General features: G+C 50.3%; 1 protein-coding gene across 31 annotated transcripts in view; it reads left to right on the plus strand.

The window, feature by feature from the left end:
- EPS15L1 (epidermal growth factor receptor pathway substrate 15 like 1) overlaps positions 1-23,881 on the plus strand; it is a 106,439-nt gene that overhangs the window by 22,286 nt on the left and 60,272 nt on the right. For 9 of the 31 annotated variants that reach the window (XM_060416221.1, XM_042249722.2, XM_060416226.1 and 6 more), the window contains 8 exons: positions 3,692-3,733; positions 3,934-4,023; positions 4,489-4,536; positions 6,340-6,435; positions 7,121-7,183; positions 14,261-14,386; positions 18,212-18,271; positions 21,710-21,943. In XM_060416221.1, the coding sequence (XP_060272204.1) occupies positions 3,692-3,733; positions 3,934-4,023; positions 4,489-4,536; positions 6,340-6,435; positions 7,121-7,183; positions 14,261-14,386; positions 18,212-18,271; positions 21,710-21,943 (759 nt within the window). Of the gene's footprint in view, positions 1-3,187; positions 3,272-3,414; positions 3,505-3,691; positions 3,734-3,933; positions 4,024-4,488; positions 4,558-5,002; positions 5,145-6,339; positions 6,436-7,120; positions 7,184-14,260; positions 14,387-18,211; positions 18,272-21,709; positions 21,944-23,881 lie in introns of those variants that run through there. The other 22 variants (XM_060416225.1, XM_060416227.1, XM_060416242.1 and 19 more) reach the window with 10 other exon arrangements.

The raw sequence follows: 23,881 nt of genomic DNA on the forward strand, positions 1-23,881 counted from the left end.
ATGAGATCTTAAAAGAAATAACCACTGGGAATCCGTTTCAGAGCCACGCCGCTCCGCTTGCTGGCAGCAAGCGGACCTTTGTCCAGGTCGGGGGAGGGGGGGCCCTGCGGTCTTGCGTTCTGCTCCCACGAGTCGCGAGCACATGGTGTACTGTCGGGACCCAGCACCACCACCTTTGCTGAGAGGTGACAGACAGCTGGCCCGACTCTGCCTCCTCTCTTGGTCTTATTCCTCCGGGGTGATGTGTTTTGAGAGCATGTAGACCTTGCAGTTGACCTATATAACATTACGTTAGTCTCACGTGTACAGTGTGGTGATTTGTTATTCGTTATTTATTTATTTGTTATTCATGTTGTGAAACGATCACAGTACTTACCATCCGTCACCACACATAGTTATAAAATTTCTTTTCTTGTGATGAGACCTTTTAAGATATCCTCTTAGTAACTTCCAGTATACGATACAATAATATTAACTAGCGAGAAGCTTGTACCTTTTGACCACCTTTACCCATTTTGCCCACCCCCTGTTCCCACCTCCGGCAGCCATCCTTCTGTTCTCTGTATCTGTGGGTGTGGCTTTTTGTGTTTTAGATCCACATACAAGTGAGATTGTCTTTCCCGGTCTAACTTATTTCACTTAGCGTGATGCCCTCAGGGTTCAGCCAGTTGGCAAGGTCTCCCTCTTTAAGGACTGAGCAGTATTCCTCTGAATGTGTGTGTACACACCACGCCTTCTTTATCCATTGATCCATCAGTGAGTAAATATTTAGGTTGCTCCCAGGTCTTGGCTGTTGTAAACAATGCCCCGGTGAACATGGACGTGTTTGTTTGTTCTCCTTCGAGTTAGTGTCCTCATTTCCTTTGGATAAGCACCCAGAAGTGAAATTGCTGGATCGAGTGGCATTTCTGTTTTCAATTTTCTGAGGAAAATTTCTTTCCTAGCAGCCGTGGCCACTTACACCCCACCAGCAGTGTTGGAGGGCTCCCTTTTCTCCACATCCTCACCAGTGCTTGTTATTTTTCAGTCTTTTTGATGCTAGCCTTTCTGACCAGTGTGAGGTGGGATACTGTACTTCTTGATTTGCCTTTCCCTATCCGAGGAGCCTGGTAGGCTATAGTCTGTGGGGTCGCAAAGAGTCGGACACGACTGAGCGACTTCACTCACTCACTCAGTGACCAGTGATGTTGAGTGTCTTTCCACGTGCCTGTTGGTCATCTGCAATGCTTTCTTTGGAAAAATGTGTGTTCAGATCCTCTGCCTATTTCTTCATAGGCATATGAAGACTTCAAGTCATAGTGGGTTGTTTGGTTTTTTGCTGTTGAATTCTGTGATTTCATGTGGAATTTTAAATTCTGGCGATCAAACAGGGTGTGATGGTGGCCACTCCTGTCTAAGTCATTAGAAGCTAAGCCTCCCCCAGAATGGTATCTGCAAGGGCCCAGGGCGGGAGGAAGCTGCCAGCCAGGGAGTTGCTGTAGCTGCTGTACACTTAGCTTTCTTTTCGGCCGTGCCGCACTGCTTGCCGAATCTTAATTCCCTGACCAGAGCTTGACCCTGGGCCCATGGCAATGGAAGCACCGAGTCCTAACCACCGGCCTGTCAGGGAAGTCCCCACTTAGCCCTTCGTTTCTTCCCATGGTGTCGTTGTCTTTTCTTTCTCAAGCATCGGTCTTTACCCTCCTTTCTTGCCTTTTTTTAAAAGATATCTTTATCACATAGCGGTATATTTAAAAAATATTTATTTATTCATTTTGGCTGCAGTGGGTCTTAGGTGCAGCTTGAGGGAAGTCTTAGTTACGACTTGCGGAGAGTGGTGCCCTGACCAGGGGCTGAACCGTGGGCTTCTGCATTGGGAAAGTGGAGTCTTAGCCACGGGACCGCCAGGGAAGTCCCGTTTCTTGCTTTTTCGTAATTCTCTGCCTCTCTTTTTCTGCCTTTTCAGGACTTCCCCTCTTTCTTGTGTTCTGACTCTCCTCCGCCTCCCTTTCAGGTCTCTGTGCTCCCTTTCTTCTATTTCCATTCTCTGTCGCTGCTGTTCTTGTGCTTTCACTTCTTCCTGTGTGTGCAGGTGTTGCCATCCCCCGGAGAAGCTGACCGTAAGCTGGGGACTATTTTTAAACTGAAGTGACTTTCTACCACACAGTAGTGTGCGAGTGTTGCGCTGGTTCAAGTCAGTGATTGTAGCTGAAAGGAGCCCACCTCCCTCGTTTTAGTCATTATGAAACATCGCACAACAGTGTCTGAAGACTTTTAAAATGAACACTGTTACCCCACCTGTCATCCAGGACTCATTTTTCCTGGCTTTCTCTTTAGCTGTGTGTACACCTGTTCTTCCATACGATTAAGCATACTGTTGTCTTCTTCGCTTTTCTCAGCTCCCTAAGTCAACAGCACCTTTGCGGTGTCCTGCCTTTTTCCTTTCAGGCAGTAAAAGACCAGCATGTGTAAGAGCCTTTACAGCCAGCACCTTAGAGGTGCTGAGATCCTGCCCCTGCTGGCACACTCCTGCAGATCCTCTCCTCGCCACTGGGGGCGACTTGCTGAGGCGGGAAAGAGACCACAGACACTGCTGGATGTGTGAGGGTTTGGCCTCCACTTGGCTCAGACCCTGGGTAAATCCTTTAACCCTTGGTTAAAGTGTCTGCCTGCAATATGGGAGACCTGGGTTCGATCCCTGGGTCGGGAAGATCCCCTGGAGAAGGAAATGGCAACCCACTCCAGTATTCCTGCCTGGAGAATCCCATGGACAGAGGAGCCTGGTGGGCTACAGTCCACGGGGTTGCAAAGAGTCGGACACGACTAAGCGAGTGAGGAAGTTAAGCTGAATCCAGACATGGCTGAAGTGACTTAGTAGCAAGCTGAATCCAGGCGTGTCTCAGTTAGCCTCTTGGCTGTAGATCAGGTGGTTATCTTCTCTGAACAGCAGCATCTTAGGAAATCTGATGGCCGGAACGTGGAGTGTCTTCCGTGCCAAGCTGAGGACTTTGAACTTCCTGCCTGTCATAGTGGGAGCTGTCACTGGCCACGTCTTTCCTGGTGCCTGGGGCTGGTCAGCGCCTTTTTGCCCAGTCCTTCGGGTGGGTAGCTGGAGGAAGACCAGAGGGGTGGGAATAAGCCTTGGAGCAGGAAAACCAGTCTGAAGCTGGTGTGACTGGTGATTCATGGTGACTTGCGAAGGCTCCTGTTCCGGTTCTGGAGCCAGAGAACAGTCTCAGAGGATAATGGTGTCTGTTCCCCATGAGTTCCCGGATGCACTGAAATCCCATCGGTCAGTGAATGGAAACCAACTCCTTCCTGAATGACCGCCTGGTTTGTGTTGGAGTCAGGACTTATTTGAGAGCATTAGCATTTCCTTGTTCTAAACTGAGGAAGTGTCAGATGTCTGTCTGAGAATAAACTCCAGTCTGTGTTTTTTGTTGTGAAGTCACTCAGTCGTGTCTGACTCCTTGCAACCCCATGGACTGGAGCCCGACAGGCTCCTCTGTCCATGAGATTTCCCAGGCAAGAATACTGGAGTGGGTTGCCATTTCCTCCTCCAGGGAGTCTGTGTAGAGAGGACATTTAAAGTGCCTCCATTTTGATTTTAATATTTATGTATTTTGGTGATGACAGATTGAGGGGATGACACTTTTTTTAAAGAGAGGCTTTGTGTCCACATTTGACCAATATCTGTGGTTTTTTTTAACAGATTCCCGCTGGAAATCCATTATATGAGTCTTACTACAAGCAGGTAAGTTTTCACTAGTGTCTTTCTGGATTGAGTTTGGAGAGGGAGTGACTTGGAACCCCCCAGCTGTGAACTGCAACCCAGAGAGGCCTTCCCTGCCTTTCTGTTTCCCAGCTGTCAGCTAGCAGCCAGTGGCACGGGTGTTGCTTCACCTCCTGCTTGGCTGCCAAAGCCTTACCTCAAGTGTTGCTCCCCAATTCCAGGTAGATCCGGCATACACAGGGCGAGTTGGGGCGAGTGAAGCCGCACTTTTCCTAAAGAAGTCTGGGCTCTCAGATATTATCCTTGGGAAGGTAGGTGATGAACGATAGCGGTTTCTTTTCTGCGACCACCCTCAGAGCTCCCCTGGCAGGTGAACACTGGCCTGTGCAGACCCCTCTTCTTGGGGTCTGCACCCCTCTCGGGAAGCGGGCTGGCCCCTGCGAACCTCTCGGGGCTATAACGGGTGGGTGCAGATGCTTTAACGGTTGCTGCCCGCCTTTGCTTGGGTAGCAGACAAGGGGCCTGAGCGCTCTTGGGGTCTTAGCTCTGGACTTACGTTGGCCCTGGAGCCTGGTACCCTTGGGAGTTCTCTGTGCTGCTGCCTGCTGTGTGCCTCGCGGGGGAGAGGGAGGGGTCCAGGCCGCTCACCTCGTCTGAGTCTGGCTGCTGGGACCTATTCATAAGGCTCACGTGTATCGGTGAGTGGCGACCATGGTTCCTGTTTGCTGAGGAAATGATCGGCGGTCACGCTCATGAGCCCTTTTGTGTTTCCACAGATATGGGACTTGGCCGACCCAGAAGGTAAAGGGTACTTGGACAAACAGGTACATACACGTGCACACCGAGTAAGTGGAGGGGCGGGGCCAGAGCTCCCAGGCCAGGTCACCTCTGCACTTCCTCCCTTGTTGCCACTGACAGGTGTCACCAGACATAAGTGGGTCCATCAGACTGTTAAAGCGGCAAGGTTTCATTTCAAAATAGAGGCCTCTTGAACTCTTGGAGCCGTGTTTCCTGGTCAGCATAGTCTTCTTAATAATCTGTGTGGTCACAAGTGATTCGGGTGTTTTCCAAATGTTCTGTAACTTCAGACTCTCAGGGAGGTTGCAGAAAATAGTGGAGATTGCTCCTGTGTGTCCATCCCCTGCTCTCCCCGAAGCACGGTGCTCAGGTCCACGTGATGCTAGACCAGAGGGCTAACGCAGAGCTGACCACGTTCATAGGCGCTTTGGTGTGGTTTTGGTCTCTGGTGTATAGAATTCTGTGTAATTGTATCACTTGCATGGATTCAAGGAACCACCGCCGCTGTCAGGATTAGAACATTCTCGCCGCCCCCGAAGAGTCCCCCTCATGCTGCCCACTGGGCGTCATGCCCTGAACCCTGGCAACCACTGGTCCCTCCTGTGATGTAATCCCGTCATTTTGAGAATATTCCGTAAGTGGAATGTTATAGTACTTTAGGCTTTCTGTGTATTGGCAGTTGGATTCTTCACCACTGCGCCACCTGGGAAGCTAGTACTTACGATTTTTAACTGGTCGTATTTTAGTTCAGTCTTTCCCCAAACTCTGTTCCAAGGGCTGTGGATCACTGTCCATGATCTGACCTGTGGAGTAAGCGCCATGCTTCTCTTCCCTTGCTTGAGATTCGTAGCGTACGTTTGTGTGTTAAGGGTTCAGAGGACCTTTGTGGAAATGAACCCTGTTTTATTTCTCTTTTTAAAAAGTTTTTGGCTGCAGCACGTGGCATGTGGGATCTTAGTTCCCTGACCAGTGATCAGACCCCTACCCCCTGCATCGGGAGTGTGGTGTCTTAACCACTGGACCACCAAGGAAGCCCCGAGAACCCTGGTATCTTTGCTGAATGCACTTCTTCTAGCTTTACTGATATTCCCATTTCTCTATGTGCTACACGGACATTCTGTAGACATCAGCCTGAGAAAGGCCGCTCTGGTGCTCACATTTCTATGAAGAAGATTTTAAAACCATAATTGTGTTTATAGCTTTAAAAAGAATCCATGTTCTTAGGCCTGTTGATCAATTTAGAAAAACTAGGTGATCCTGCACAAGTCCCCTAAGCCTGTGGCATGGCTAGTCTTCACTTCGGAGGAGGGTGAGGAGGAGGCAAGGCCCCTGGTTCAGGTCCTTTGTCCCTGTGTGGGAGATGAAGTCCACATCTGGCCACTGGGGAACGGGGTTGAGTGGGGGATACTTTGTTCAACGAGGCCAGGGGGATCCACCGAATCATGACTGTCAAGTCCCAAACAGCTGTGTCTATTCCAAACCATTTCTAAAAAGCCAGTGCATATTTGAACCACCGTTTAGACTTAAAATTGTACACGCTAACATTTCCTATATGTTGAGGGCTCATTGTTTCTGAAAATGTACCTTTTGAAATTTTATAGCATTCAGAAAGCAATGGGCTAAGTCTGTTTTAGCACATTCATTTAAAAAGTGCCCCCAGGGTGAGACCGGTTCTACTTGAGTCTGTAAGAGACCTGAGCATGTGTGGGCTCCCCTGCTGAAGCGAAGTGAAACCTCTCGTCCCCCAAACCCCCTGACTGCAGACAGCGCCTCCAGCACCGTTGCCAGCGGGGTGGGGTTTACGCGTTCCCCCTCTCTTGGATTTGCAGGGTTTCTATGTTGCACTGAGGCTGGTGGCCTGTGCACAGAGTGGCCACGAAGTCGCCTTGAGCAACCTGCATCTGAACACGCCACCGCCTAAGTTTGTAAGTGTCGGGAACCTCCACGCTTGTCTAATTCATCTGTTCGCGTCTCTCTCCATGTTTTCTCTTTCTAATTTTTTTTAATTGCGGGGAGATCCACATAATCTGAAACTGGTTTTAGGAATGGACCACTGGGTGCTGCGTAGTGCATCCACAGCATTGTGTGCCCGTCTCCTCTGTCTGCCCCAGAGCGTTGCCGTAGTCCCCCACAGGAAACCGTGCGCCCATGAAGCAGTCATTCTCCATTCTGCGCCCCCACCCTGCCCCCAGCCCTTGGCAGCGCTGCGCTGCTGTCTGTCTCTGCACTGTGTAGATGCGCGCGTCTTGCTCCTCTCACCCAGCGTGGCGTTCTCAGGGCTCACCCACTCTGCAGCCTGTGTCGGTACCCCATGCCTTTCCACGACCGAGCAAGACCGCTTTCTGGGGTCTGCCTCGTGGTGTTGGTCCATTCGTCTGTCGGTGAACATAGTAATTCACGTACCGGGAATTGTTTGCGCACCTGTTTTCAGTTCTTTTGGGTCTGTACCTAGGAGGAGAATTGCCGAGTGATGTCGTAATTCTGTGTTTACCTTTCTGACATCTTTCTCCCTTTTGAAAGCACTGTGACATGGCTATCCTTACAATGAACACGTGCTCCTGTAGTAGAATTCGGTGCCAGCTACAGTGGACTCTTTCTCTTTCTCCTCAGCACGACAGCAGCAGCCCGCTGATGGTCACGCCGCCTTCTGCAGAGGCCCACTGGGCTGTGAGGGTAAGTGCCCGGGCCAGGCGCCCCCTCAGCTGCCCTTCGCGTGCGCTTGTTTTAGTCATTTATGGCGTTCAGCACGTCTCATAGGATGGTTGTATCATCCACTTTGTTTCAGAGCGACTGTGCCACAGAATTTGGAAATACTTTTCCAGATTAGAGTCTTTTGCAAAAAACCATCACCTTTTCCTGTAATTGGGTGGTGTTGCCTACTAAGGGAGGCAGATGTTGCATTCTGAAATTTTCACAGTGGAGACCTTGTGTTTCTAGGTCATGTTCTGTGATTTTGCTGCCTGGGTGGGTTAATCAGGATAGAAGGAGAAATCATGAGAACTCCGGAGCGTGAAGACTTGAGGATGTCTTCACAGCTCTCTCCCTTACTTCCAGCCCAGAGCGTGAAGACTTGCGGATGTCTTCACAGCTCTCTCCCTTACTTCCAGCCAGTTTACACTCGCAGTTCTTTCCTCTCTGTTGCTGTCATTGCTTTTTGAAAAACTTCTCTTACCACTTATAGTGTTCCTTTAAAGACAGGATGTTAAGGCCACAGAGCTGTGTTACTGCTTCTAGAAAGAAAAGAAATGAGTGACGTGTCTCTTAATAAGTGCAGAATTACTCCTGAAGGCAACCTGTGTGTGACTCAGATGGTCTCCCAATGAGACTCCTCCCAGGTCACTGTTGTTACGTTGCCTGTTTTGTTTGGCTTAAATACCAGCATTAATAGCAGTTCTGCTATCGAATAGACACCTCTCTTCAGCTGAAGTTGTCATACAGAGTGAAGTAAGTCAGAAAGGAAAACAGATGCCATGTATTAATGCATATGTATGGAATCTAGAAAAATGGTAGTGATGAACCTATCTGCAGGGCAGGGATAGAGACATAGACGTGGAGAACGGGCTTGTGGACAGAGCGAAGGGAAGAGAGGCTGGGATTCACTGGGAGAGTGGCACTGACTGTGTGCGCTTCCGTGTGTGAAAGAGAGACAGGTGTATGACAAGCTCAGCGGGTGCGCCCTGATGGCCTAGAGGGTTGGGAGCGGGTGGGGCAGGCGGAGGCTTAAGAGGGAGGGGATATATGTATACTTATGGCAGAAACCAATACCACATTGTAAAGCAATTATCCTCCAATTAAAAGTAAATTAAAAAAAAAATGCCTCCCAGCCCCAGGTGGTTTTGTCCTTTAAAGGGTTGGAAGGGTTCAAGGAGGGAACCCGGGGAGAGGTCTGTGCCGGGACGGGGCGGGGAGGCCTCAGCTGACCCAGGGGCAAGGAGTTGGCTCTGTGATAAGTCAGGCACTTGGCCAACCGAGACCATAGTTCCGAAGGACTTCTTTCTGTGTAGTCCACTTGCAGGGCATCTGCTTTGAAGAGCTTCTGCTTCATTGTGAAAGACGGTCCATTTCAGCCCCTTTCCAGTAGGGGCTGTGTTGAGTCCTCAAGAGAGGAGCTGGCGCCGAGGAGCCTGTGAGGCCTTGAAGAGGGGAGTCGGGGAAGGAGTGGTGCTGTAATGGGGCAGAGAGCTTCGAGTCCCTTCAGAGATCAGTGGCCAGTGTCAGTGATCTTTTCTGTCGTGGAGGTCCCTGGGCTTCCTGAAGCCAGAGCCGGCAAGTCTCACGGATCCGCGGACAGTCCCGCACTCCTGGCAGATGCAGGGAGGGAGTGGGCCTCTCAGCGCTGACAGCGACTCTGCGCACAGTGTCTGCTTGTGCTCTGATTGCAGTTTCTTTCTTTTGAATTGCGGTAAAATACACATCCCACATTCACTGACTTGCATGCAGGCCTGCTCAGTCATGTCCGACTGTGCGACCCCATGGACTGTGGCCCGCCAGGCTCCTCTGTCCACGGGGTTATCCTGTCAGGAAGACGGGAGTGGGCCCCCATTTCCTCCTCCAGGGGATCTTCCCGACCCAGGGATGGAGCCCGAGTCTCCTGTGCCTCCTGCACCGGCAGGTGGCCCCTTCACCACTGAGCCACCTGGGAAGCCCCAGTTCACGGTCTTAGCTGGCTTTAAAGCTGAAATACAGCCGATGTGCAGCACTGTTAGTTTCAGTCTCGGTGCCGGGTCGGTGTTGCCAGCGACCTGGCACTTGCGTGTGTTGGTGAGCTGGTCACCGTGGTGAGCCCAGGACGCCTCTGTCTGCATGTAAGGTCACTGCAGTGTCGCCGTATTCCTGTGCTGTGTGCTGCGTCCCCTGGCTCATGTGTTTCGTGCCTTGACGTGTGCACACTTTAATTCCTTTCCGCTGTTTGCCCAGCCTTCCACCCCTGCCCCTCTGGGAACCACCCGTTTCTTCTTTGTGTCTAAGAGGGTTTTCATTCTGTTTTGTTTCTTAGACCCCACGTGTAAGTGAGGTCATGTGGTATTTCTTTTTTTCTGTCTGCTTTCATCTGGCACGAAGCCCTCTAGATCCATCCATGTTGTCATGAATGGCAGGATTTCTTTTTTTTTGAATGAGTAATAATTCCATTGTGTATATGTGTGTGTGTGTGTGTGTGTGTATACACACCACATCTTTAAAAAAAGAGATTTTCTTAATTGCTGCCTGTGCTGGGTCTTCACTGCTGCACGGGCTTTGCTCTCGTTGCGCTGAGTGGAGGCTCACCCTCTAGTTGCGGGGTGCAGGCCTCTCACCGTGGTGGCTTTGTGTTGGGAGTACGAGCTCTGGGGCACACGGGCCTCAGTCGCGGCCGCATGTGGACTCGGTAGTTGCGGCTCCTGGGCTCGAGAGTACAGGCACAGTAGCTGTGCAGCGTGTGGGGTCTTCTGGATCAGAGATCGGACCCGTGTCTTCTGCATTGACAAGCAGACTGCTCACTGAGCGCCCAGGGAAGCCCCCGCCACATTTTCTTTCCAGTCTTTTATCGATGGACACTTGGGTTTCTTCCTTGTCTTGGCTATTGTAGACAATGCTGTAGTGGACATAGGGATCATGCCTTTTCCAGTTAGGGCTTTCATTTTCTTTGGAGAAATACCCAGAAGTGGAATTGCTGGATCGTATGATTGTTCTGATTTGTTGAGGAACTTCCATACTGTTCCCGATCGTGGCTGGGCCATTTTATGATCCTGCCAGCCGTGCACAAGGCTGTTTCCACACTCACACGAACATCTGTTGTTTGTTGTCTTTCTGTCAGTAGCCATTCTGACAGGTGTGAGGTGATACCCCGTTGTGGCTTTGATTTGCATTTCCCTGATGATGACATTGAGCATCTTTTCATGTGTCTGCCGGCCATCTGTAATACTTCTTTGGAGACATGTCTGTTCAGATCCTCTGCCCATTGTTTAATCAGGTTGTTTGGTTTTTGGTACTGAGTTGAATGAGTTCTCTGTATGTTTTTAGATATTAACCCCTTATCAGGTAAACCATTTCCAAATCTCTTACTCCATTCATAGGCTACCTTTCATCTCTAATTGTATTGATTTTAGTCTTCCCCTTTTTTCCTTGGTGATTCTGGATAATGATTTGTCAATTTTGTTCATCTTCTCAGAGAACCAGCTTTTAGTTTTGCTGATCTTTGCTATTGTTTCCTCCATTTCTTTTTCGTTTATTCCTGCTCTGATCTTTATGATTTATTTCCTTCTGGTAGCTCTGGGCTCTTTTGCTCTTTCCCCGTTGCTTTAGGTGTGAGGTAACGCTGTCTGTTTGGTGTTCTTCTTGTTTCTTGAGGTGGAGTTGTGTTGCCCTAGGCTTCCCTGTAGGGCTGCTTTTGCTGCTCCCCATAGGTTTTGGGTCATCGTGTTTTCTTTGCCACTTTTTTTTTAGGTATTTTTAAGATTTCCTCCTTGACTTCTTCAGTAACCTGTTGGTTATTTAGAAGCATATTGTTTAATCTCCACATGTTGTGTTTTTTACATTTTTTTCCCCTAGATTTCCCTAATTGATATCTAGGCTCATAGTGTTCTAGTCAGAAAAGATGCTTGATACAACTTCAGTTTTCTTAAATTTACCAAGGCTTGATTTGTGACCCAAGATTGATCTATCTTGGAGAATGTTCCATGTGGCATTTGAGAAGAAAGTGTATTCTTCTGCGTTTGGATAAATACCCTGAAGATATCAATTAGGTCTGTCTGGCCTGATGTGTCATTTAAGGCTCGTATTTTCTTATTCATTTTCTCTGTGGATAATCTGTCCATTGGTGTAAGTGGGGGTGTTAAAGTCACCCACCGTTATGGTGTTACTGTTGCTTTCCCTTTTTAGGTCTGTCAGTGTTGGCCTTATGTATTTGGCTTCCCTGGTGGCTCAGTGGTAGAGAATCCGCCTGCAATGCAGGAGACGTAGGTTTGATCCCTGGATCAGAAGGATCCCCTGGAGAAGAAAATGGAAAGCCACTCCAGTATTCCTGCCTAGAGAACTCCATTGACTGAGGACCCTGGTGGGCTACAGTCCAGAGGGTCACAAACAGCTGGGCACGGCCAACACGGCTGAGCACACTCCTGTGTTGGTTGCATCGATATTTACAATTGTTGGGTCTTCTTTCTGGATCGATCCCATGATCGTTATGTAGTATCCTTATCTCTTGTAATATTGTTTATTTTAAGGTCTGTTTTGTCTGATAATGAGAATTACTGCTCTGGCTTTGTTTTGATTTCCATTTGCATGGAATGTCTTTCCTCATCCTCTCATTTTCAGACTATCTGTGTCTCTAGGTCTGAAGCGGGTCTCTTATAGACAGCATATATATGGGTCTTGTTTTTGTATCCATTCAGCCAGTTGGTGTCTTTGGTTGGAGTGTTAATCAGTTTACGTTTTAAGTAATTACTGATATGTGTGTTCCTCTTAGCATTTTATTGTTTTGGGTTTGTTTTTGTAGGACTTCTCCTTCTCTCGTGTTTCCTGCTTATAGAAGTCCCTTTAGCTTTGTTGTAAAGCTTATTTGGTGCTACTGAATTCCTTTCCTTCTGCTTGCCGTTAAAGCTTTTGATCTCTCTGTCAGTTTTGAATGAGATCCTTGCTGGGTAGAGTAATCTTGGTTGTAGATTTTCCCCTTTCATTTACCTAAAGTGTATTCTGCCACGCCCTTCTGGCCTGCAGAGTTGTTCCTTAAAGATCAGCTGTTAATCATATGGGGTTTCCCAAAGCAGCAAGTATATTACCTACTGCTTTTCATATTTCTTTTGTGTCTAGTTTGTTAGTTTGATTAATAAAAATTTCAGTGTGTTTCTCCTTGTGTTTATCCTGTATGGGACTCTCTGTGTTTCTTGGATTTGATGGACTTTCTTATTCCTTTCCTATGTTGGGGAAGTTTTCAACTGTAATCTTTCTAAAATTTTTCTCTTCACACTTTCTTTTTCTCTTCTTCTAGGACCTCTATAATTTGAATATTGGTGCATTTGATATTGCTTCAGAGGTCTCTGAGACTGTCCTCAGTTTTTTTCATTGTTTTTTTCTTTATTCTGCTCTTTAGCAGTTATTTCCACCATTCTGAGGTGGAATTTTCACCATTCCACCTCACTTATCCATTCTTCTGCCTCAGTTATTCTGCTGTTGATTCCTTCTAGAGTATTTTTAATTTCAGTAATTGTGTTGTTCATCACTGTTTGCTTTTTCTTTATTTCTTCTAGGTCCTTGTTAAGTGTGTTAAATGATTCTTGCGTTTTCCCCATTCTGTTTTTGAGATTTTGGATCATCTTTGCTAACGTTACTCTGAATTCTTTTTCAGGTAGTTTACCTATTTCCTCTTATTTGGTCGTGTGAGTTTTTACCTCATCCCTTATTTGCACAGTATTTCTCACCTTTTCGTTTTGTCTAGCTTGCTGTGTTTGAGGTCTCCTCTGCTGCGGTTAGAGGGTCACAGTTCCTCTCAGGTCTGGTCTCTGCCCTCGGCGGTGAGGCTAGTCCAGTGGCCTGTGTAGGCTTCGCGTCGGCAGGGGCTTGTGCGCATGTTCTGGTGGGAGGGGGTGACAGGGCTGTGTGAGTGTGTTCTGGGGCGTCTGGGGGAAGCCTGTCTGCTGATGACTGGGTTTGTGTTCTTGCCTCGGTCCTTATTTGGGTGAGGCACCCTGCGCTGGGTGCTCCCGGCAGTTGGGAGGTGCTGGGTCTTGAGTCTGTGTGCTCCTTTCCGGCGGTGAGGGCCTCCTGCCCGTACTCAGCTGTTCTCTGCAGGACCTTCCGCATGTGAAGATGCGCTCCTGATGCGTCTGTGGAGAGAGGTGCTCCGCTCCCATCTGCTCCTCCTCTCTCTTGTCTCTCTGCCTTCGTGTTTTGCTGATGGTTTTCTGTGCTGTGCAGAAGCTTTTAATTGGGTTCCATTTCTTTTTGCTTTTGTTTGCTTTAGGAGACAGATCCTAAGAAATATCGCCACGATTTATATCAAAGAGTATTGTGCCTGTGTTTTCTTTTAGGGGCTTTCTGGTCTTACACTTAGGTCTTTAATCCACTTTGAGCATATTTTTGTATGTGGTGCAAGACAGCGTTCTGGTTCATTCTTTCCCGTGTAGCTGCCCAGTTTCCCCAGCGCCACTCACTGAATGCTCTGTCGTTTCTCCAGTGTGTGTTTCTGCCTCATTGGTCTTAGATTAACTGAGCATAAGTGTATGGCTTTATTTCTGGGCTCCCTGTTGTGTTCCTTTGATCTTTGGTCTGTTTTTGAACCAGTAGGATACTGTTTTGATGACTGTAGCTATGTAGTATAGTCTGAGTTTAGGGAGCTTGATATTTCCAGCTCTGCCTTTTTTCTCGAGACTCTTTTGGCTATTTGAAGTCTTTTGCATTTCCATACAAATTTTAAAATTACTTGTTCTCCTTCTGTGAGAAATGCCATTGATATTTTGATAGGGTTGAGTCCCTGGATTGCCTTGGGTTGCTTCTGTGGTTGTTTAGTCACTAAGTCACGTCTGACTCTTGTGACTCCATGACCTATATCATCTGCCAGGCTCCTCTCTCCCCTGCTGACCTTTGCCACCGTATCCGAGTCACTCGAGGCCCGTGTCCTTCTGCCTAGACTTTACTTTGGAAGTGCAGGGAGACTGTCCTATGCTCTTAGGTGAGCCCAGTGCTGCATCCTTGCCCACTGTCAGTCAGCTTCAAGGTCAGGGCTCATTCTGGACACTCACACTTTTCCCCTCACTCAGGCTGTTTCTTTCCAACTAGGTAGAAGAAAAGGCAAAATTTGATGGAATTTTTGAAAGCCTCTTACCTGTCAATGGTTTGCTGTCTGGAGACAAAGTCAAGCCAGTCCTCATGAACTCAAAGCTGCCTCTTGATGTCCTGGGCAGGGTAAGTGGTTCTCTCACCCAGGGCACTAGTGCTGAATCTGGTTGGTATGCCACCCCGCCACCTCCCCCGACACCGCAAGGCCTTAGGGCACAGCCGCGCACCATCAGTTTTCACAGGAGCTGCCGTGGATGGAGTAGTCACTGCATGTGGGCTGGTTCGGGGCTTCACGGGGTGCAGCTCACAGAGGCTCCCCAGCACGCATGGGGTGGCGATCTCAAAGGTGCTCTCTCTGCCCAGGGCTGAGGACAGGCCAAGCTGGACTTGAACCCAGAACTCTAGGGCAGGAGTATGGTCATGTATGTCTGTATTTCCTTTCTATTTTGTTTTTCCTTCCTGTGAACCTAAGGTAAAGGTACTTTCAGTTCTGCTGCAAGTTTAGATAAAAATTTTATGCATTCTCCCCCCCCCCCCCCCCCCCCCCCCCCCCGCTTTATTTTAAAGCCTCAGTTTTGTTCCTATTAAACACAAGTATTTAAAATTTTATTTTTTGGCTGCACTGCACGGCATGTGGGATCTTCATCCCCCAGCCAGGGATCAGGCCTGCGCCCTTGCAGCGGAAGCACGGAGCCTTAGCTGCCAGATCGCCAGGCAAGCCCCTGCGAGCTCTTTTAGGCGCAGCTCTCTGAGCCTGGCCGCTTTCCTTCTGAGACTCGCTTATGGCCCCTCACGCCTGCCCTGTGCACATAGCCCAGTTCTGCGGTGGCTGTCTCTGTGCCACTCTGGATCGAGGGGGATGGAGGTTGTCCTCTGGATGGAACTGCTGATGTGGCAGGTGCAGACCTAGTGCAGGAGGACAGCAAGGTCCCTGCTGCCCTAGGCCACAGCTGTGGGTCAGGCTCGTGACATTTGGGAGAACCGTGCGGGAAGGGGCAGATTCCTGCCCACGTGGATTCACCTAGTAACGACCCTGTTTGAGTCGCACATTTGCAGATTCTGGCCCCTTTTCATAGCACCCAGGTAAGACTTTGTTTGGAAATGAGGCCACTAAGAATAAGGGGATCTCACAGATCCCTTTGTCTTCTTGGTCGTGATGTGGTGTAGATGGAGACCTGTGAGGGGGACCCACGGTGATCACCAGTGATCTTTGTCGGGCAGGACGGGGTGATCTGCTCCTGCACAGGGTGTGCCTTTATTTGGCAGTTCTTCAAAGTACCTGACCATTGGCTGTGATGGTGTTGTGAAGCCAGGTTGTGCACAGGGCGAGATGGACAGAAGTGGGGTGTGCCTCATTAGGAGGGGAGCCACAGCCTGGGAGGGCGGGGCTGCAGACCTTCTGCCCTGGCACCAGGTTTTCTCCACAGGGGTCACGTCTCGGCTCTTCTGTCGTTCTCCTTCCAAACGCCAACCCACGTGTGCACCCGTTTCCCCGTGTTATGCACGCCTCCAGGCCCACACACCTACACGTCCGTGCGTGCGTGCCTGCACATCCATGCACCCATCCATCTATGCATGTGCACATCGGGGCACTCAGGCATCCGTCCATGCGTCTCTGCACGCTCATTCATCTGCACACCCCTGTACCCACACACTGGGTATCCATCTAGTCATTTGGAACCTCTTTTTGGAGTCTGCTTTGCACCAGCCTTGTGCTGAGCACTGGGAAGAGGAGGATAGAATTATTAATAGGCTTCCCTGGTGGCTCAGATGGTAAAGTGTCTTCCTACAGTGTGGGAGACCCGGGTTCGATCCCTGGGTTGGGAAGATGCTCTGGAGAAGGAAATGGCCACCCACTCCAGTACTCTTGCCTGGAAAATCCCATGGACGGAGGAGCCTGGTAGGCTACAATCTATGGGGTCGCTAAGAGTCGGACACGACTGAGCGACTTCACCTCACCTCACCTCACACTGCTGGAGGTCAAATAAGTAAGTAATAGTTAAGATCCTAGTATTTATTTATTGAGGGCTTAGTATGTGCCAGATGCTGTTCTAGGGCTTTGTAGGAATGAAGTCACTGAGTAACTTGCTATTACTTTGTTATGGATGGTATTATGGATGGTGTCACTTTCGTTTTCTTTTTTTTTTGAGATACAGCACGTGGATCTTCCCTGAGTGGGTCTTGAACCAGTGCCCCCTTCACTGGGAGCACAGAGTCTTAACCACAGGCCCGCCAGGGAAGTCCTCCATTTTCCGTATGAGGAAATGGGAGCCTTGAGAACGGGCAGTCGGTTGCTCAGGGTTTCATGGAGAAGGGAATGAGGTCCTGGTGGTCCCAGAGCCCTCGCTTTTCCCTGGTGCTCCCCGACCCCACCATTGCCTCCTTGATAATCACAGTTGTGCTTAGTGGGGGCAGTAGTAGAAGGGGCGGTACCTGACCCGTCTGAGCGGGGGGGTTCAGGGCAGGCAGGGAAGACTGCCTAGAGGAGATGCCCCTGGGTTGTAGCCTCCAGAGGGATGGAACAGGGCCTGATGATGGGTTGAGAAGGCCGGGTGTGCAATGGCACGTGCAGAGGCCGCCCAGCATGCCGAGGAGGGCTCGCGTTCTCACCAAGCAGTTCCACCCACGGGGGATGGTGAGCGGTGTCTGGAGACATTCTTGGTTGTCCCACCTGGGTTGGGTGCTATTGATAGCAGGTGGGCAGAGGCCAGGGATGCTGCTCAGTATCCTCCCATGCACAGGGTGGCCTCCACAGAGGTGATCTGGCCCCAAACATCAGTGGTGCCAGGGTGGGGTAGGACCGTGGCGCCAGGAATGCCTGTATGTGCTGTATTTTGGGGAATGGTGCTCTTTCTGAGCTGCTACTTCCTTAGCTGAGACCATGGACGTAAAGCACTCAGCCCAGTGCCAGACACTTAAAAGGGCATCCATGTGCTTGAGGGAACTATGGACAGTCTGAGGGTCCTAGCGGTCCAGGGGGAGTCCCGGGAGGATGGGCTGGGGTGTGGAGCCCAGCTAAGGGCACAGGGCTCCCAGTGCCAGGCGGAGCGGCAGGGTCTGAATGCTGTCAGTAGGGTGAGAGTGCGTTCGAGGGCAGGTCCTGAGGTTACCCTGGGGACGGGACTGGAGGCAGGGAGGCCAGCTGAGGCTCTGGCCTCTGTGGAGTGATGGAGTGGCCCAGGCCAAGGACACAGCAGCAGGAGAAGAGGAGGGCCCGCACATGACAAGCAGCCCTGGGCTGAAGCAGCTAGTGGTTGACTGGGGGCCAGGTACCAGCATCCATAGCATCGTGGATGGACCCTGGCCCTTTGCCTGGCTCTGGGCACTGGTGTCTGAGTCAGGCTGGCCCCCTTACTGGTCCCGGATGGCTCACCTGGGTCAGGAAGCTCATGCCTTGATTGTACTTTGGAAACCCTAGCACACGGCATTTGATCCGTGCCTGCCTTGTCTTTCTGGATGCTAGGTTGACCTGGCATAATTTGTGGCCTCTTTGTCACCATCCACTGATAGGGGAGAGGAGGCAAGATCCCATAGTCCCACTCAAGTGCATGCCCATGGCCCTCTCCAGCCGGGATGGGGATGGGTGGGAGGGAGGGTGTGTGCGAGTGTGCATGCCCGTGCAGGGGGCGGGCTTGTGTTCAGAGCAACAACTGTACTAAAACCAAAGACTGAACACCAGATTAGACGTGATCGTAACCATGGTCATCTGTTAGCGAAAATGACCGTCAGTAAGGTGGAAAAGATCTGGAATTGACAACACTTCATCGGATGATGGCTTTTCAGAGAACCTGAAGACTGGCTTTTAAATGCACTTTGGTTTCCTTGTCTTAACCCGGGTGTGCAGTCAGAATGTGAGTTCTGGCGGGCGTGCCTGCCACCGCACAGGCCCTTCCTGCCTGCGGGAAGCCCAGGTACTGTCCCCCACTAAGCCTTGCTGCTCTTCCCTTGCAGGTCTGGGACCTCAGCGACATCGACAAGGACGGACACTTGGACAGAGATGAGTTTGCGGTGGTAGGTCCCTGCTGAGACCCTTTTCCCCACCCTCCTGAGGATGGAAACGTGCCACTCGTGTGGGGATTTCTGGACTTTTTTCTTTCTTTTTTATTGGACTATAGCTGCTTGCAATATTGTGCTAGTCTCTGCTGTACAATGAAGTGAAGCAGCTGTATGTGTTCATATACTCCCTCCCTCCCATCCTGGATTTTCTTTTTTCTTGTTTGTTTCTTTATTTATTTGGCCATGCCTTACGGCATGTGGGATCTTTGTTTCCCCACCAGGGATGGAACCTGTGTCCTCTGCATTGGAAAATCATAGTCTTTAACTGCTGGGCCGCCAAGAAATTCCTCTTGTTTAATTTTTTTAAGGATGTTTATTTTGACATAATTTGGGTTTAATTTGACAGAATTCTTTTGAATCTTCACTCAGATTCCCAGTGTTGCCATTTTACTACAATGACTGTCTCTCTCCTTCCCTCTCTTCCACTCCTTGTCCCCCTCTCTCCTCTCGTTTGCATACGAAGGTATACAGGCATATATACACACACATTAAATTTTCCTTTGAACCATTTTAGAGTCTCAGACATGGGCCTTTTCATCCTGAAATACTTCAGTGTGTCTGTCCCCAAGCCAGAGGATTCTCTTAAGTTACCACCGTCTAATTCAAGATCAGGAAATTGGCACTGACATTGTGTAATTTATTGTACTATCTGTTACTGTAGGTTATATCAGATATGTTTTGTATATATACACACATATATATTATATGTATATTTTATTAATCTGCTGTCAAATTGATTTAAGGATATTACTCACATTTTGCCAGTTGTTCCCCAAAATGTCCTTTATAGTGAAGGAGACTCCAGCCTCCTGTGTCTGTAGTCCTGTTTCTTGTAATCTAGGTCAGCTCCTGCATCTGTCTTCCTGTCTCGTGGTTGTGTGGGCATTTTTAAGGCCAGCGGTTTGTAGAGCGTCCCTTGGTGAGGGGTTGTCTGCTGCTGCCTCGCGATGATCCGGGGCATGTGCTTCTGTGGGGCAGGTCCCCACTGGGGTGATGCTCTTTCTCCCCCGGGCGCAGGACGTTGCTAGGACGTGTGATGTCTTATTACACGTCTTCTGCCATGATTGAGGTCAGGTGGAGGCTTCGGGATTCTCTCCGCAGTTACTGTTTTCCTTTGTGCTTGTTCTTCCGTGAGAGACGACGCGTGGAGGCTGAACACCCTGCACCCTCGCACCTCTCCCCTGCTAGCTGTTGCATCCTCCCAGGAGTCTCACCTGGATCAGTCAGGTTTCTGATAGTTGCCTTTTGAGGGTTTCCTGGCTCTGTCGTTCCTTGTACATTTTCTAGCTTGCCCTCTACTGTAAGGGATTTGTTCACATCACAGTGGACTTAGGGACGTGTCTGCTGTTCTCTGTTCCGTGGTTTAGAGTCCTTTACTCGCATGATTTATTTTGCCCAGTGGGAGCTCCTTGCAGCCCAGCTCCTTTGTCGTTTGGTCGCATTGTATCAGTCTTTGAGCATTTGCTTACTTTTGGCCTGATGTGATGTCCCCGGCTCTTGCTGTGTACCCCTTCCCTCAGCTCCATTATCAGCCATCGCTCCGGACCCCCAGTCCTTACGGTGGAGAAGGGTATTGAAGACCACGGTCTGGGCTCCGGAGTGCTCAGCGGCCCTGGGACGTCACTGCTTCCTCTGGCCCCCTCGGCAGACAGAGCCGGGGAGCAGGCGTCTGTGCAGGCACGGCCACCCAGCGCCCCGACGCTTCCCTGTCGGCTTCTGTCCATGCCCGGTCCCTGCACTCCCGCCCTCTTCTCCTTCAGCAGCAGCGCTAGATCCCTGTAGTTGGGGCTCAGGCCCCACGGGCTGTCTTCCTGTGCAGCTGCCCTTCCTCCACACCCCTGCAGCTCCCCACCCGCTTCTCCCAGCTGCCTGCTGGGCTGACTTTGCCGGGCCCCCATCTCCCCACCCTGGCCCATGTCATTCTGTCTCCTCTTTTTCTTTCTCCCTAACCCCCTCCTCTTCATTCGCATCTTTGATCTTTTTCTCCGTTTTATGACATTTATTCTCTCATCTCATTACATTAAATGTCAAACGAAAATAGAGTAAAGTAGCCCCTTATAGTTAAGGAGAATGCTTTAATAAATAGTAATTAAGTTCAGGGCTTCCCTGGTGGCTCAGACGGTAAAGAATCTGCCTGTAAGGGAGACCTGAGTTTGATCCCTGGGTTGGGAAGGTCCCCTAGAGGAGGGCATGGCAACCCACTCCAGTATTCTTGCCTGGAGAAGCCCCATGGACAGAGGAGCCTGGTGGGCTACAGCCCATGGGGTTGCAAAGAGTTGGACAAATTGAGCAACTGAAAAGCACACACATGATTAACTTCAGCAAAAAAAAAAAAAAAAATTGCTGAATAATCTGGGAATTCCTAAGTAATAGAAAAACAATGAAATACAACAATATCCATCTTCTGTTCTAGGAATTTTAAATGTATTTAAGATGAAATTTTATAATATACAAATGAATGAAAGCTTATTGCTACCTTACTATACTATGGTATAAAGCCTTTGAAAATTTAAACTTCTAGATTAAATTTAAACATTTTCGAAGAAAATTATGAATTTCTCATGTGATTCCACTCATACTCCCTTACACCCCACACTGCCCAGTTGTGTTTTTTTCCCCCAGCACACATCAACTTCTCCGAGCGTTTCCCGTGTTTCTCTGTCATCCTGTTCTTTTCACTGGCTGTCCATTATTATTTTTTAATTCATGGTAAAATACACGTAACAGAATTTATCATCGTAGCCGTTTCCGGTTTGGGGGGTTGACACACTCCTGTGGCTGCGCACCCATCACTGCCGTCCGTCGTCAGAGCTTTTTGACCTGGCAGAGCTAACGCCCTGTCCCCATTAAGCGCTAGTGCCCAAGCCCCTCATGCTTTTTTTTTTTTTTTAAATTTTTATTTATTTATTTTTTTTCATGCTTTATTTTTATATTTCTTTTCTTTCAGATAGATCTGACTGCCCCAGGTCTTAGTTGTGGCGTGCAGGACTTCGTTCTCTGACCAGGTCCCTGCACTCCTGCCCTCTTCTCCTTTAGCAGCAGCGCTAGACCTCGGCGTAGTTGGGGGCTCCTAGGTCCCACGGGCCTACGACCACGGGCCTTAGGTCCCATCGAGCCCAGGCCCCAGCAGTGGGATCATGGCGTTTTAGCCACCGGACCACCGGGAAGGTCCCTCTTCTTGTACTCACTTCAGTGTTGTGTGATTGAACGAGCGTCTTGGAAAATCACGCACTGGTGGCGTAGCTCGTCAGAAAAGGTTTATTGTCACTCGTTCCGTGTGAGGCAGCCTCAGAAGGAGCCGTCTTCGTGGCATGCCTGAGCCAGTGAAGAGCTGCCCTCCGCCTGCCCTGGCGCTGGGCCTCGCCCCCCAGATGCCTTCTTTTGTCCTCGCAGGCCATGCACTTGGTGTACCGAGCCCTCGAGAAGGAGCCCGTGCCCTCCGTCCTGCCCCCGTCCCTCATCCCGCCCTCCAAGAGGAAGAAAACAATGTTCCCGGGGGCCGTGCCTGTCCTGCCCGCCAGCCCCCCACCGAAAGACAGCCTGCGCTCCACGCCTTCCCACGGCAGCGTCAGCAGCCTCAACAGCACCGGAAGCTTGTCTCCCAAGCACGGCATCAAGCAAGCACAGGTACAGCACCCTCTGTGTGCTGGCCATGCCTCGCAGCGGCTGTTGGCACTGCTGCGTAGAGTCCCAGTAAGAGTTTGCTCGGGAGTGAGTCATTTGTGACCCAAGAAGGGTCAAGTCTGGGATTAAGTCACATCTTTATAGCACAGGTCTTAGGCCATCTGGCTGCTGTGACAGTGCCATAGACTGGGTGGCTTCCAAACAGCAGATTTGTCTCTCACTTCCAGAAACAAAAGTGCGAGATCTCGGCACCCCCAGACTCGGAGCTGGTGGGGCCGCTTCCAGGTCCACAGATGGCTGTCCTCTCGCTGTGCCCTTGCACAGCTGAAGGGATGCAGCAGCTCTCTGAGGCCCCTCTTACAAGGGCACACTAATCCTGTTCATGAGGGCCCTGTTCTCATGAGCCAGTCACCTCCCGGAGGGCCCCCCGCCACTTCTAACACCATCACACTGGGGCTGAGGACTTGTGGTGTATGAACTGAGGGGGTCGCAGACATTCGGACCAGAGCAACAGAGCTTCAGAATTAACTGTCTCCTTCCCTTATACATAAACACCACCTTTCCCCAGACATACTGAGCGTGCTCCCTCCTCGGGGCGCTCTGCTCACCCCCCCGCCCCTGCTACCTCGGGCAGACCCTTGGCTGGGAGGGTGCGCCCCCAGATTGCACCCTGAGGCACCCGGCATCGCAAGGCCTCTGCTCGCAGGTCACTTGTCTGGAAGCCTGGTGTGACCGCTGCTGACCCTCTACCTGCATTCTTCTCTCTTGCACACCTGGTGTGTTCTGCAGTTAATTATGTTCTGTTCAGGTCCCCCCCTCACCCCCAGCCCTCTGCTGTTAGCTTTGTGAGAGCAGGGTTAGTTCCTGATTATAATGTCAGCATCGAGGAGACTCTCTGGTGCTCTGATGCCCAGTAGACACATGGTGCGTAATCAGATGACGGAGGGAGGCGTCCGTCTCATGTTAGGAAAACAGGCGGGGGCTCCACCTCGCCACAGGACAGCTCCTTATTTGTCAAAAGAGATGCTTCTCCCTCTGGCAGCATCATGAGGGGCTCGTTATGAAAAGGCACCATTGACGTTGTCTCAAACATGCAAGAACAGGAGATACATCTCTGCCTCACTTGTGGTTTCAGAGGCGATGAGCTGTGACAAGGCCAGCCAGCACCACGTGCGTGTTTGCAGAATGATGGAAGTGGAAATGAGAAATGCATAAGAAGACAGTGAGGTCTCTTGATAGTGACATTTGAGAAAAAGCCCAATATTATTTAGTTTTGGCTGCACTGGGTCGTCATTGCCGCACATGAACTTACTCTGGTCGCGGCAGGTGGGGCTGCTCTGTTGAGGTGAGCGGGTTTCTCGCTGTGCTGGCCCCTCTTGTGGAGCACAGGCGCTAGGGCACGTGGGCTTCAGCAGTCGCGGTGCACGGGCTTAGTTGCTCCAGGCATGTGGGGTCGTCCTGGACCAGGCATGGAATCCATGTTCCCTGCACTGGCGGGGGGATTCCTGGCCAGTGGACCACCAGGGGAGTTCCGGTGACCGTGACACACCTTTAAAGCTCGGTTTTCGACTTGTGAGGCCCAAGGAGCTTACATAGCTTGGAGTTGGGAAAAAAAAAAAGATACCAGATAAGGAGGAGGCTTAGTCCTAGGAGCCTGTCGGAGAGGGAGGCATGGCCTCAGGCTGGTGAGTTGTGTGTGGCTCTCGGTGAAGGGCAGTCACAGCTGGTCCCGCCCAGGCACCTTTCCCAGCCTACCAGCTGTGCCCAGTACTTTCTGGGGCTGCCCTCTGGGGAGACAGACGATAAACTAAGCTTAAGATGATAAGCTTAGTTTACACCGGTAAACTGAGGAAGCTCCAGCAGTCCTGAGAAAGCAGAGCTTGGCCTGGCCTGGAAGTGTCCGGGAGAGGAAGGGTTGCCCTCCTGCAGGTGGTGCCCGCG

This window comes from Ovis aries, chromosome 5, assembly GCF_016772045.2.
Source record: "Ovis aries strain OAR_USU_Benz2616 breed Rambouillet chromosome 5, ARS-UI_Ramb_v3.0, whole genome shotgun sequence".
Classification (NCBI taxonomy): domain Eukaryota; kingdom Metazoa; phylum Chordata; class Mammalia; order Artiodactyla; family Bovidae; genus Ovis; species Ovis aries.